General features: G+C 52.3%; 1 protein-coding gene across 1 annotated transcript; it reads left to right on the top strand.

Annotated features, from left to right (window-relative positions):
• Positions 1–1735: 1735 nt before the first annotated feature.
• On the top strand, positions 1736–12177 carry RAB25 (RAB25, member RAS oncogene family). Its single transcript, XM_039368651.1, has 6 exons — positions 1736–1836; positions 6082–6277; positions 7603–7796; positions 8382–8462; positions 9501–9645; positions 11821–12177. Exons 1-5 carry the CDS (start codon positions 1776–1778, stop codon positions 9635–9637), a joined length of 669 nt encoding a protein of 222 aa, XP_039224585.1. The 5' UTR covers positions 1736–1775; the 3' UTR covers positions 9638–9645; positions 11821–12177.
• The last annotated feature ends 160 nt before the right edge of the window (positions 12178–12337 follow it).

Genomic DNA, 12337 nt, shown 5'->3' with positions numbered 1-12337 from the left:
GGATGCTTTCATTGCCTTTTGTTCACCCCCAGTAAACTAGATGAATATGGGGCCTGGGAGTGGAAAAGAACAAAGCCCTGCGGTAGCTGAAGACGTTCTCTACTGGCCAGGGACTGTGAGAGCAGGGTCAGCGTCAGGTTGGGGAAGAGGGTGGCAGGTCTGCCCACCCAGAGAGCCAGTCTCCTCTCACTTCCCGCTCAGGGATCTTCTTGGGGCGAGTCCCGTCTCAGATCTTGACAACAGTATAATCAAAGTTCCACTTTTTAAAATGCATTTTGCCACAGGCTGTACATCAAAAAAGCAGGTCACGCTTTAATCATGCCATCCCTGGCCACCTTCTCAAGTTTTTTAACCAACACCTTGTGGACACCCTTGAGCATCTCCAAGTGTTTTGAGCTTAAAAGTAAACAAGGTGACTCTGGAGGCCTGCCAGCCCCACCTCAGCTTGCCTTTCCACATTGCAGCCGAGCTGAGGTCACCACCTCCGCAGTCCTCCCTTCTGGTCTGGCCAGATGAACGGGGAGGCTCAGCCTGCTTGGGGCATCACTGCCAAAGGAGTCCCTTCAGAGTCAGCTTCCTGTGGCCTAGAAAGGCCAAGAGCTGCTTCCGACAGGAAAGGCCATCATCCAGAGCTCACCAGCTCTGCTCAAATGGTTTGCCCCGGGAGAATGTGACTGCACCTGATTTGCACCACTAGGATGTCAGCAAATGTTCTCTACCAACATGGCTGGCTGGGGAATTCTGGGAGTTGAAGTCCACAAATCTTAAAGTTTCCAGGGTTGAAAAGCACTGATATAGATTGGCAGAGATGAAAGACAATTGGTCATTTCTTCCGCCAAGGGGCATGAAAGGAGATAATTTGCCCAATTATTTGGGAGTTACTTTGAGTATGATGGAGTTTTCCAAGCCTTCTCCCTTTATAATATTCTGTCAGTAACATTTTTCGATAGATTCAATCTGTACAATGTAATCGGTAAAAAGATTTTGCGGGGTTCCCAAACTTCAGCGCCGATACAGGAAGCCCACCCAGCCGGAGACGGGGGGGGGGATCTAAAAAGGCAGAAAAGAGCCTCGTTTCAGTTCCAAGGTGGGGCAGCCGAGTCAGCCCACAGGCCTACCGGGCGGGCTTGTTGTAACCACGGCCACAGGCGCCCTTTGGGTCTGCAGGGCGTCCCTCCGCTGATGAGTCCCACACCGGAGGCTTCGCTTCCCGCCCGGGGCTTCGCCCAGCCCCGCGGCGAGGATCGCAGGAGGAGCTCAGCTGCGGCGGCCCAGCCCGGCCGGGGTCGCTGCCGCCCTCGCCCTCCGAGCCGCTCGGCACTCCCGCTGCCGGGGGGCCCAAGAAGCGCGCTCGCCGCCGCCGCCGGCCGAGGCCGCCCGGAGCGAGCTCTCCGACCGGCGCCGGCCGTCTGGGCAGGGCTGAAAACGGGGCTCGGCCACGCGGAGAGCGCCGGGGCTCCTTCGGCCACAGCCCGCCGCGCCGACCCGGCTTTGGAAGCCGAGGCGCCGCCGACCCGCCTCGGGCGCGATGCTCCGCTTGGCGGCGGCCAGCTTCGCAAAGGAGCACCCGAGCCGCCCCCGGCGAAAGCCCGACGGCGGAGCCAAGGAAGCGGCGGCCCCCGGTCCCGCCGGCCCGTCTCCCCGGCCCCCGAGGGCGCGGGCTCGCCCCGGAGCCCGCCCGCCTCACCTGCCGCCGGCCCCGCCCCCAGGTGAGCGCCGCCCCGCCAGCCCGCCCGCCCGCCCGCAGAGCAGCAGCCGCAGCGGCGCGTCCAGCCATGGCGAAGGCGAAGGAGGCGGCGGCGGCGGCGGCCGACGACTACAACTTCGTCTTCAAAGGCGAGGGGCGGCAGCGCGGGGGGGGCGGCGAGCCGGGGCACGGCCGGACCGCGGCCCGGAGGCGGAGGGGGGGCCTCGCTTAGCGAAAGTTGCCGGAAAGCGGGGCGGGCGGACGGGGGTCGCGCGGAGGAAAGCCTCACCGGGGCTGCCTGGCCGCCCTTCCCGCGGGCGCGACGAGCCCCGGAGCCCCGCTCGGCCCTTCCTTCCGCGGACGGCCTTCTTCAGGCGCCCGAGAAACGGCCGCCGAGGTGGGATCCCCTCGATTCCCCCCCCCCCTGCCGGATTTCAGCCTCCCGATCCCTGGAAGGCGAATGGGCGAGTTTCATTTGCGGCCGCACCTGCCGCGCTCCCCCCCCCCCGCCCCGCCGGTTCAGCTCTTTCAAACTTCCTGATCAGGAGCGAAACTCCGCGGGGTTCAGGTGTCCTGTAACTGTTTGAATTTTCAGGGCCTTTGATTAATTCACCCCATTCATCCCCCCCCCCCAAAGCTCCTGTTTAGCTGAATTGCTTTGCCAAGAAAGGGGGTGAAAAAAGCTGGACTTGGCCCCGGTGGGGGTGCTTGGCGCAGGCAGAAACCTTGCAGCCCTCGTTGGGGCAGCAGGCATCTCCTCCTCCTGGAAGGACCCGACCTTTGCCAGGGGCCAGAAGGGACCCACCTCTTCTTGCGGCCTCTGGGACCCCCAAATGTGCTCGGCCCTCCCATTGTCTGAGCCCATGGTCAGCCTTTGAGACTTGGCCTACTTCTTTCTGAAGAGTTGTACTTATTTGTTTAGATAAAAATGCCCAGAACAGAAGCCTTACTCTCCAAAGGTGTGAATGTTCTGGAGGATGCGGGTCCCATGCGAGCAGTTCCTCCCCCTGCTTCTTTCCCCCACTTGCGCCCTTGGGAACCCTTTCTTAGCACAGTCGGGCATTTGAATGCACCCTTAGGAAGGTCCTCGGCCTGCCCAGCCTTCACCCTCTCCCTTCACAGCCAAAGGAGGAGCTTTTCCTCTGTGTGCAAGGAGGCATTGTTCTGCAAGTCGCCTTCTTACACACACACACACACACACACACAAGGAGAAAGAGGGAGGGAGGGAGGGAGAAGCAGGGCCAAATGAGACAACTCTAGAAGTAAGAGAGTTCCCCTCTCTGCTTCCTGGGGTGAACAAGAAGTCATCATTTCCATTATGGAAACAGAAACCACCTTGAGAAGAAACAAATTATGCGGGCCCCACATGGAGTTTCCTCAACTCTTATTGTTGCATGTGGTCTTGGCTGCTTCTATGTACCGTAAGCAGAAAGGTGTAGATGAAGATGGCAATGCAAACTGAAAAGAAGACCTTCTTCTAGGAACAGGCTGGATGTGTACTTTCATCAACTTCAATCTGGACAAATTTTCCTTTAATCCGGGTGTTCCTTTGATGACTTTGTTCGATGTCTTCCATGATTCTGGCTCAGGGCAATTTAGCTCTTGGCCCAGGCAGTGCCAAGGTGTAGCGTTATAAAAGTCAAAGTGTCCTTAGACCCAAACGGATAATCAGTTCAAATGTTTTCCGTTTAACATTTTACAGTTCTTTTGTCAGGACTCTTAAGGGCTGACATTTCGGGGGGGGGGGGCTCTCTTTTGTTATTGGCAAACTTCCTTTGACTGGCCTGTTATTACTGTACTTTTATTGACCAGTGGAGATGTTTAGTGTTGATGAGATTGGCAAGACACAGCAGGACCTAAATCAGACATTCGCACAAGGAAAACCTCTCACCTGGCTGGCAACTGGCAGCCACCGCAGTGAACCCTGAGGTCACTGGCAGCGTCTGAGGGGAAGAGCCCCCACATCCGCCTTCAGCATGAGGGAAGTCAGCAACACCTGCCAAGCCACGGCTGCCAGGAGAAGCGAAGCGGTTCAGCCCCAGGGAGGGGCCCTGGAGCCGGTTCCTCCAGGAAATGCCTGCTCTGTGCAGGGCTCCCTCCCGCCTGGGGTGTGGCTGCTGACCCAGCTCAGGGTTCACCTTGCTTGGACGGACTCCAGCCCTGGAAAGTCCTGGGGGTCGGATGGCCACTGCAGTCTGGGGTTCCTGCGAGTCAGGCCAGGGGACCTGAGAGCTTTGCCCCTCCCTTGCCGGTCATTCCCTGCTTGGGCTATTTCTAGCAGGCTCCAGCCCCCCTGCTTCGAGGAGGGGCATTCTTTATAGACCCTCAGCACTGGGGAAGAAGAGGGCGACTGTCCTGTAGGTTGCCTTCCTTTCAGATAGTGTTTCTCTCTCTCTCTTTCTCTCTCTCCCTCCCTCTCTCTCTCTCTCTCTCTGTGTGTGTGTGTGTGTGTGCGTGTGTGAGAGAGAGAGAGAGAGAGAGAGAGAGAGAGAGAGAGAAAGAGAGAGAGCTCCTGCCTGGGACCCTATAAAGCAGTGGTTCTCAACCTTTTTAATGCCGTGACCCCCAACCGGTCGTAAGTCGAGGACTACTCAACCGGTCGTAAGTCGAGGACTACTCAACTGGTGCAGCACCGTTTGCAGAATGGGACTTTTGGCAGGCTCAGCAGGGCAGAGACAGCCTAGACAATTCCTATCGGCTTTTGAAAGCCAATAGAATTAGACTCTATTCAAGAGAGTCTATTCTATTGGCTTTCAAAAGCCAATAGAATAAAAGGGAGGAGCACAGCTAAGGAAAAGTGGGAAAAAATGGCGGACTGCGTTGTTTGGCGACCCCCGTGAAATGGTCGTTCGACCCCAAATGGGGTCCCGACCCACAGGTGGAGAACCACTGCTATAAAGTGTTGGGAGGAGCAACTGCATAGGAGCCCCTGAGGGAGGCTGCTTCCTGCTGTGTGCCAGCAGGGAGGCCGGTCCTGGCCCTACCTCCTGCTGATGAAGCCAGCATCGACTCTGCTGGATCAGGCCTCCTCCCTCAGGATCTAGAAAGTCCAATTCATGAGTCCCTGGATGATCAGAGGATCTTATCTCCCCTGGCTGTTGCCTTCTTTTCAGGGAATTTCCTTCAGCTGCCAGTCCTTGAGTGCCCTGCCTGGCAGTGTACTTCACCTTAAGTTGCAAAACCTTCAGGGCGTGCAATCTCCACTGCCAAATGAGTTCTGAAGAGCTTTGACTAGAGTAGAACGCCTGCCCGTGTTTCTGGTGGAGGCCTTTGGGAGAAGCAAGCAGCCCTTTGCAAAGGACAAGGATCCGGCTTCGGGATGCCTTTGAGCAGCCAGACTGGTCTCTGCCAGGGCTCACCCTCCGGGACAGGCTCCTTTCCCACAGACGGTGCTGGTCTGGCTGGGGGAGCAATAGGGTGGGATCCCAATAACCCAGTTTTCTCAGCCGGATGTTTCCATGGTGGCTGGGAAGGATGGGAGTTGTAATCCAGCATCTCCAACAGGGTTTCAATTGAGGAAGGCTGCAGCAGGGTAAGCTGCATTTTGCATTGCTGCTTCATGTGCATTGGAGGGGGTGCTACTCGGTTTTCAGCACACCCTCCCCGATTGCTAGAAGTGAAATCTTGAAAGAGGAGGGCCCTTCTGAGGCCACAGAATAACTTCAGACATAACTTCTGAGTCACCCAGACCTGCTCAGGAGCATGCAGCAGATTCTCTTATAAAGATAAAAAAATACTTGAACGGTATGCGTGTGTGTGCGTGTGCGTATTCATTTCACAAATGCCTTCCCCATGGCTAACTGAACCTCGGTTTACTCAACCCCATTTCCCGAGGGAGGAGAATAATGCAATTCAGGAACCACAGAGTGACCACATCCACTGGATTTGCACCCTTAGCTAAAATGTGGTTAGCCGCTTGCACAATCTCAGCCCCAGTGTGGTGGGTGGGGAAGAGCTTGCCTTGCTGGGCAAAGGGGTCTCGGGAGGCCCCTGCAGGGCCAAGGGGAACCTCGGTTTGCCTCTGGGGACTTCTTCCTCTGTCCTGGGAAACTAATCCAGCTCCTCACGGTACTCTCACGGCTCCCTCTTTCACTGTCCGAACCCGCACAATTCCCTTGGCTCAGTTGTTGTCTGGATTTGACCCCGATGCTGCAGAAGGTACAAATCACAGCTGGCCAAATTGTGAGGAATGGGATGGTTTGGCTGAACTCGGCCTCTGCAGCTTAAACTATCAAGAGCGCTGTCTGAAGTCAACCACTGTGATTGACTAAAAAAAAAACCCCAAACCCAAATCCACGATTAAAACAAGCCTGGCTTAACGCAATGGATGTGCATGTAGTGATGGAGAAATGCACCCAGCGTCTTAAACAGCGTTGTCTTCTTCCTCCTCCCAGTGGTTCTGATTGGAGAATCTGGAGTGGGAAAAACCAATCTGCTCTCACGCTTCACCCGCAATGAGTTCAACCACGACAGCCGCACCACGATTGGGGTGGAGTTCTCCACACGCACCATCCTGGTGGGAGATGCCCTGGTGAAGGCCCAGATCTGGGACACGGCCGGGCTGGAGCGCTACCGGGCCATCACATCGGCGTAAGTAGAGGCAAAGGGTGGGTGGCCGAGGAGGGCAGTGGGCTGAGAGCTAGGAAGGTTTCCACCTGGTCAAATATCTCCTTCCTTCCACTTTTCTCAATCTAACAGGTTTTGACTTATTATTGGTGCTTTGAGTGACCTGATCAGGTGTTTACAGGTGATTCCCACAGAACCTGTTGGGTATATTAATGAGTCACAGGAGGATCAGCCTGGATGTGGATGCAGGCAGGGTTGGATCAGGGCATATCTAGACATGTCTTAACTTAGAGGAACATCTTGTAGGTGTGAAGGAGAAACTATGTCTGTCATACAGGATGACTGGAGTCGCCCATTTTCTAGGTTCAACATAAACTGAAGCAGCTGGGTTTACACCATCTGATATTAAACTTTCATAAACAGGTTTGATGGATGACATCCATGTAACCCTTGGGCCTTTTGCTAACCTGGTTAAGCATACTGTGCACACTTAGTCCATGTATTGCAGTAAAGATAGCACAGATGTGGGGTTCTTGGTGCTGTCTGAGCTTGATGTTTTCTTGCAGACATTTCATTACCCAACTAGGTAACATCACCAGTGCTAGAAGGTAGTAGGGTTTGCAGAGTGGAGGAGGAGGAGGACAACTGTAGGGACCTTGGTGTTCTCTGAGGTTGCTTCTTTTCTCGCAAATGTTTCCTTACCCAACTAGGTAACAATGCCAGTGTTTTCTAGCATTGATGATGTTACTCAGTTAGGTAATGAAATGGCTCCAAGAAAACAGCCAAGCTCAGAGAGCACCAAGGACCCCTCAGTTCAATCCTGAGCTGCAAATATTCTCCTTTAGTGATAGCAAAGTGTATTTTTCTCTTCCTCTGTGCCTTACCTGAATGGGAAAAGTCTGGTAAGCAGCTGCTTCAGTTTCTGTGAGGCATTTGTGGCACTGGAAACGCTCAGAGATCATGGCCGTGCTCAGTGCTATCGCCCAGATCCTTGGCTATCTTGTTGACAGCACTGACCCAGCTGTGCCAGCTGTGCTCCGCACTGGAGCAGAGGCTCTCAGGTGAAACCTTTGGTCTCTCTGAGGAAAGCCATCTCCTGGCCAGAAAAGAGCCACTGGCCCTCCATCCGACTGCCTTGGCCAACACGTCACCCTCGGCCTGATCTGGGGAGTGGTCAATGGCTGGAGAGGCCAAGCAGAGGTAGAAGCTCTGGGGAGAAGCAGAAGCTCCGAGTGATGAGCCCCACCAGGGATGACCTTCCCGGCGGAGATGTTGCCACGATGGCAGAGTTCTCCCTCTTCTCATCTTGTTCTCTGTCCTCACTTTTCTCCCTGCATTCTCTGCCACAGATACTATCGTGGGGCGGTGGGAGCCCTCTTGGTGTTCGACATCACCAAGCATCAAACATACGACGTGGTGGAGCGCTGGCTGAAGGAGCTGTATGACCACGCAGAGGCGACCATCGTTGTGATGCTAGTGGGCAACAAGACGGACCTGGCCCAAGCCCGAGAGGTGCCCACGGACGAGGCCAAGATGTATGCTGGTAGGAAGGGGTGGCTGCAGCTTCCCCAGAGCGGTGGGACTTGAGTGGCTGTGAGTGCAGTGCTGAGTCAAGGCAGGATGTGGCCCACGGCTTTGACTTTGGATGAAAAACCAGACGGGCTGTTCCAGGCCTTGTGGATGCTTTGGATGACAATCCCCATCAGCCCCAGCAGTTCATGTTGATGGATCTGAAGCTCAAAATAGTTTGGAAGTAATTAGTGGGCTTGGTCTTCAGCTATAAGCTGCAAGGGGAAGGAAGTGGCGTGCCCAGCAATTTATTCACCCTGATTTAATGATCTTAATAAAACACATTAAAATGGGCATTAGAAGAAAAACAGATCCAAAGAAAAAAGCATACAAGTCCTTTTTTTAAAATGAGATGTGGGCACTGCTGTCATTATCTTTGAAGTCGACATTTCTCCTCTAAGATGGCGGCTATTCCCTGAAGAAGGAGCTGGGCACCCTCACAGTGTCTTCCTGCAAATAGGAACAAATTTCCTTTCGGTGGCTGTCTCACACCTTCGTTCAGTTAAACTCCATTGCTTCTTTGGCCATTGAGGGGATTTTTCTGTCTTCCTTGCCGCAGAAAACAATGGGCTGCTCTTTGTGGAGACGTCTGCCTTGGACTCCACCAACGTGGAACTGGCTTTCGAGACCATTTTGAGAGGTAGGTGGGGGTGACCTGGGGCAGAGGCGCCTCTGGAGGAGCAGATGCTCTGTGGCTGCCAGCTGAGACTTAGGCTTTCCACTACGCAGGGAAGTCTTTAACACCTTATTTACTTGGCATCAGAAAGAAGAACATGGAGCTTGATAGACTTCTACCTGATTATCCAGCAAGAAGTAGAAGACACTGTAACTGCAATCGTCTTTGGGGGGCTTCTTTAGGGAATCTTTCCTAAATTCGCCAGGAACTCAGTTTGAAAATTCAAGATGTTACCTAGTTTTGAGTTTGGTCCATAGCAGACTTCTGTTCTCAGCTGCCTCGGCTGAAACAAATGAGTTCTGCTATTTAACAGAACTTGATGGTATCTGGATTTCTTCTGGATCAGAGACAAATTGGCAAAGATGGCCCAGAGTTTTAACTGGAGAGCTGCTTCCAGCCCTCAGAATGCCGGGCAAGGCTCTTCAAGGGGGTGGGATATTTATTTATTATATGCCCCTCTAGTCAGATGCATCGTGGAGAAGCGTTCACTCGATAATCCAGGAAACAGATTAGATACACCACTCAGGCTAAACCGGGGTGGCAAACTGTGGTCCCTTTATGACTTGTGGACTTCAAGAATTCTTAAGGCAGCATGGCTGGCTCAGGAATTCTGGGAGTTGAAGTTCACACTTCATAAAAGGGCCATAGTTCCCCATCCCTGGGCTAAGCTGTCAGCATGTAGCAAACTAAATAGAAAACAGAGCATTGACCACAAACCCGCTTGTTCTTTACCTGATTGTCCCTCCTGTCCCCAAAGGCCCTTCTGAAGGGTCAGAGGTTACTGATCCTCTGAACCCGTTTCTCAGCCTTGGCAACTTTAGGCTGTGTGGTCTTCAACTCCCAGAATTTATATTATTGTATTATTATATACATATGTTATGTTGTTATGTCACGTTTTGTGTTTTATGTTACGTTAAGTTATTGGAGGGCAAATTGATGGTGTCTCTTCACTGCAGACGTAAAAGATAGAAAACCCACTTTCTTTTCATTTCCTATTCCTAGACATTTTCAATAAAGTGCAGAAGCAGAAGCAGAAGAGCCCTCTAGACAACAAAATTTCGCTCTCTACTGAAAATCCCAACGCAGCATCCTCCTCGGCAGCTGCTGAGCAGAAGAAGGCCTGCTGCATGAACCTCTGAGGGGGCTGGTGAGTGGGAATCATCAGTCGGGGTCATGCACTGCATTGAGCCAAGAGGACATTTTAATCTTGGATTGCCCAACGAGCTAGTGGCTGGGTTCACATTAAGCCAAAATTAAGCCTAAAAGCAACTTAGCTATAGCTGGGCTTTGGAATTTCTTGACCTGGTTTGCCTACCTCAACTTCGGGAATTTGGTCTTGTGTTGGAGCAACATAGGAAATTGTTCCAAAGCTGGATCTAGAGTGGATCCAGATTGACCATGCATAGAACGGACTCACTGAAGCCAATGTCATGGTTCCGACAGATGAAACTCTTCAAAAGAACTTTGAGCCATTGTTTACCTTAAAGAAACTTTTATTCGAGAAACAAAGTATCGGCACTACATAGTTGAAACCAAAAACTAAATTCCCCTCCTCTGGATACAAAGTAACAAAGTACAATTCCCTCCTCCAACTAACAGTCATAAATCACATTCCTCAATTAGCTTAAAGCATGGGCTTTCTCCCCAGCTCTCCAGCTCGCCAAAACACTATCAGTTCTGGGCCCAATGTCCTTGGGTTCCCACAGCTAAATTATTATTGTTATGACTAGCTGGACTCTCATCCCATTTCCCCCTCCCAACATCAACTAATTCTAAAAGCAATAGAGAAAATGGCTGCCTTTCCATCTGTTGTCAAAGCAAGAACAGCCCATGTTAACAGTGTTGACAGCCAAAAGGTCAGTTCTAAATCCAGATGTCTGGCTATACCTGTGAAACAAACACTCTCCTCCCTCCCTCCCTCCCACTGATACTTCCCGATCTTGCCTTCCAACCCCTGATGCTAATCATGGCTGCCTCAGAGGACCCACCGGTTTGGGCAGCCTTGCCAGGGGAAAGAGTGCCTTTTGCTCCCTGGCAGCTCCTCCTGGCCCAGTATGAGGGCAGAACCTGTGCTACCAAGAGGAGGTGATGGGGAGGGGCTTCCTATCTGGTCTTAGCCATGATTCCTCAAAGAGAGCCCTCTCTGAGCCTCTATTGGTCTTTCTGGTGGTGCTTAAAAGGGTTTTCTGACCTGGGTTGATGCGAGGGTTTTTCTCCAGCTGCCCTGCAAAGCTTGACTCCACTGTAGGCAAGACACACACACACACACACACACACCTGTCACTTGGCTACTCCATGCTGGAGCAGGAACACTTCTCTCCTCTGGTCCTCAGCTCTTCACAGCCATTTCCTTCTCACCAGTAAAAGTGAAATTAGAGAGCTTTTTACAAAAAACTGGATGAAATTGGAAAGCGTTCTGCCATTTCTGGCAGGAAGATGATTAAAAAATAGTCTCCTCACCTGATCCAGGAGTAAAAATGCACGGGAATCGACCTTGAGAAGGTGGTCCAGGCAGAACACCAGCCCAACAGCTTGGCCACCCTAGAGAAAGGGTTGAAATCCAGAAAGGGTTGCTGCGCAAGGAAATTCCATGGCTCAAGGTGAATCTGCTAATCCAAATGAAAGAGAAAGATTTTATTCCTCCAAGGACCTGGCGATTGGTGACCTGGAAGTAGAATCTGTAACTCTGAGCAAATGGTGGGCAGCCGGTGGGCTGGACAGAAGTATTGTTCATGTATGAAACTGGACTCCTAGGAAGGGGTGAGGGCTGGTGGATGAGACCCTTCTGAGGAACTGGCAAAAGAGACCTTGACCAAGACATACCACAAGCCATGACACCAAGTTACTGTCCATGGTTGCAATCTACAGTAACTGAGTTCAAAGGAAATGCTAAACAATGTTTTGCTATCCGCTTTGAGTCACGTAGATCAGATGGGCGGCCATTTCAATTTAGGCAATGAATACAAAGAGATCAACACAGGCAGGTGTTGGGCAGTGTGTGAGCCCAGCCACTGGGTCAAGGAAATATGAATTGTGACTTACTGTACAGCACACCTGCACCAAATTGTGGTTGGTTTTCACCACAATCGGTTAAGAGAATGGTGCCTTATGATGCATGTATGTAGAAGTGGGATATTGGTGATCCTTCAGTTGGGCGCAGGGAGAACAGAGGAAGCTGGTTCCTCATGCCACCTTTTTGATGTGGAGCGATGTCTTCCCTTGGGAATAATTGGTTCAGTGGGGCCAGGGTGGATGGACCACGAGAAGACCAACATATCCTTGGCGACCTCCCTTTAGTCTCTTCCCTTTCTTCCTTGTTTAGGGGCTGCAGCTAGACCAATCGGCCCTGACAGAAGCCTAAATTGCTTGCTTGCTTGCAGAGAAGTGAAGCTGAAAGTCACAGGTAGCCCTCCCCTTGCAGACATTTCCAGGTGGTAACTTGGGAACCAGGCTGGGCTCGGCAGGCGCTTCTCGTGCCCTCCTTCGGTGCCTTCGGCGTCAGGCAGAGAGTTCTTACTTGCAATGATTCCTTTTGCCTGCGAGCATCACTTGATTCTTTTCCAGATCTTCCACCCACAAGACATGTGACTTTGTGGGATGGGAGTCTCTCATACTGTGTGTGTACATTTATAAATGTGTATATATTAACATATTTGTAAATAAATTGTTCTGGATGATGGAGTGTTTATGTTTATCACATGGCTTAATAGGATGGTCCTCTTAGGGGAAAACAATAGCATCTCTTGCAAAGGGAAGGGAACTGGGAGGAGCATGCGAGGCATCCTGGATCCCCCTCAACAAGATGAGAAGAAGTGGGGTTCTCCCAGACAGGCCACCAG

This window comes from Crotalus tigris, unplaced genomic scaffold, assembly GCF_016545835.1.
Source record: "Crotalus tigris isolate CLP2741 ecotype Arizona unplaced genomic scaffold, ASM1654583v1 scf7180000020888.614114, whole genome shotgun sequence".
Lineage (NCBI taxonomy): Eukaryota > Metazoa > Chordata > Lepidosauria > Squamata > Viperidae > Crotalus > Crotalus tigris.
The sequence above is the reverse complement of the archived record's forward strand: the minus strand, read 5'-3'. Positions and strand labels throughout refer to the sequence as shown.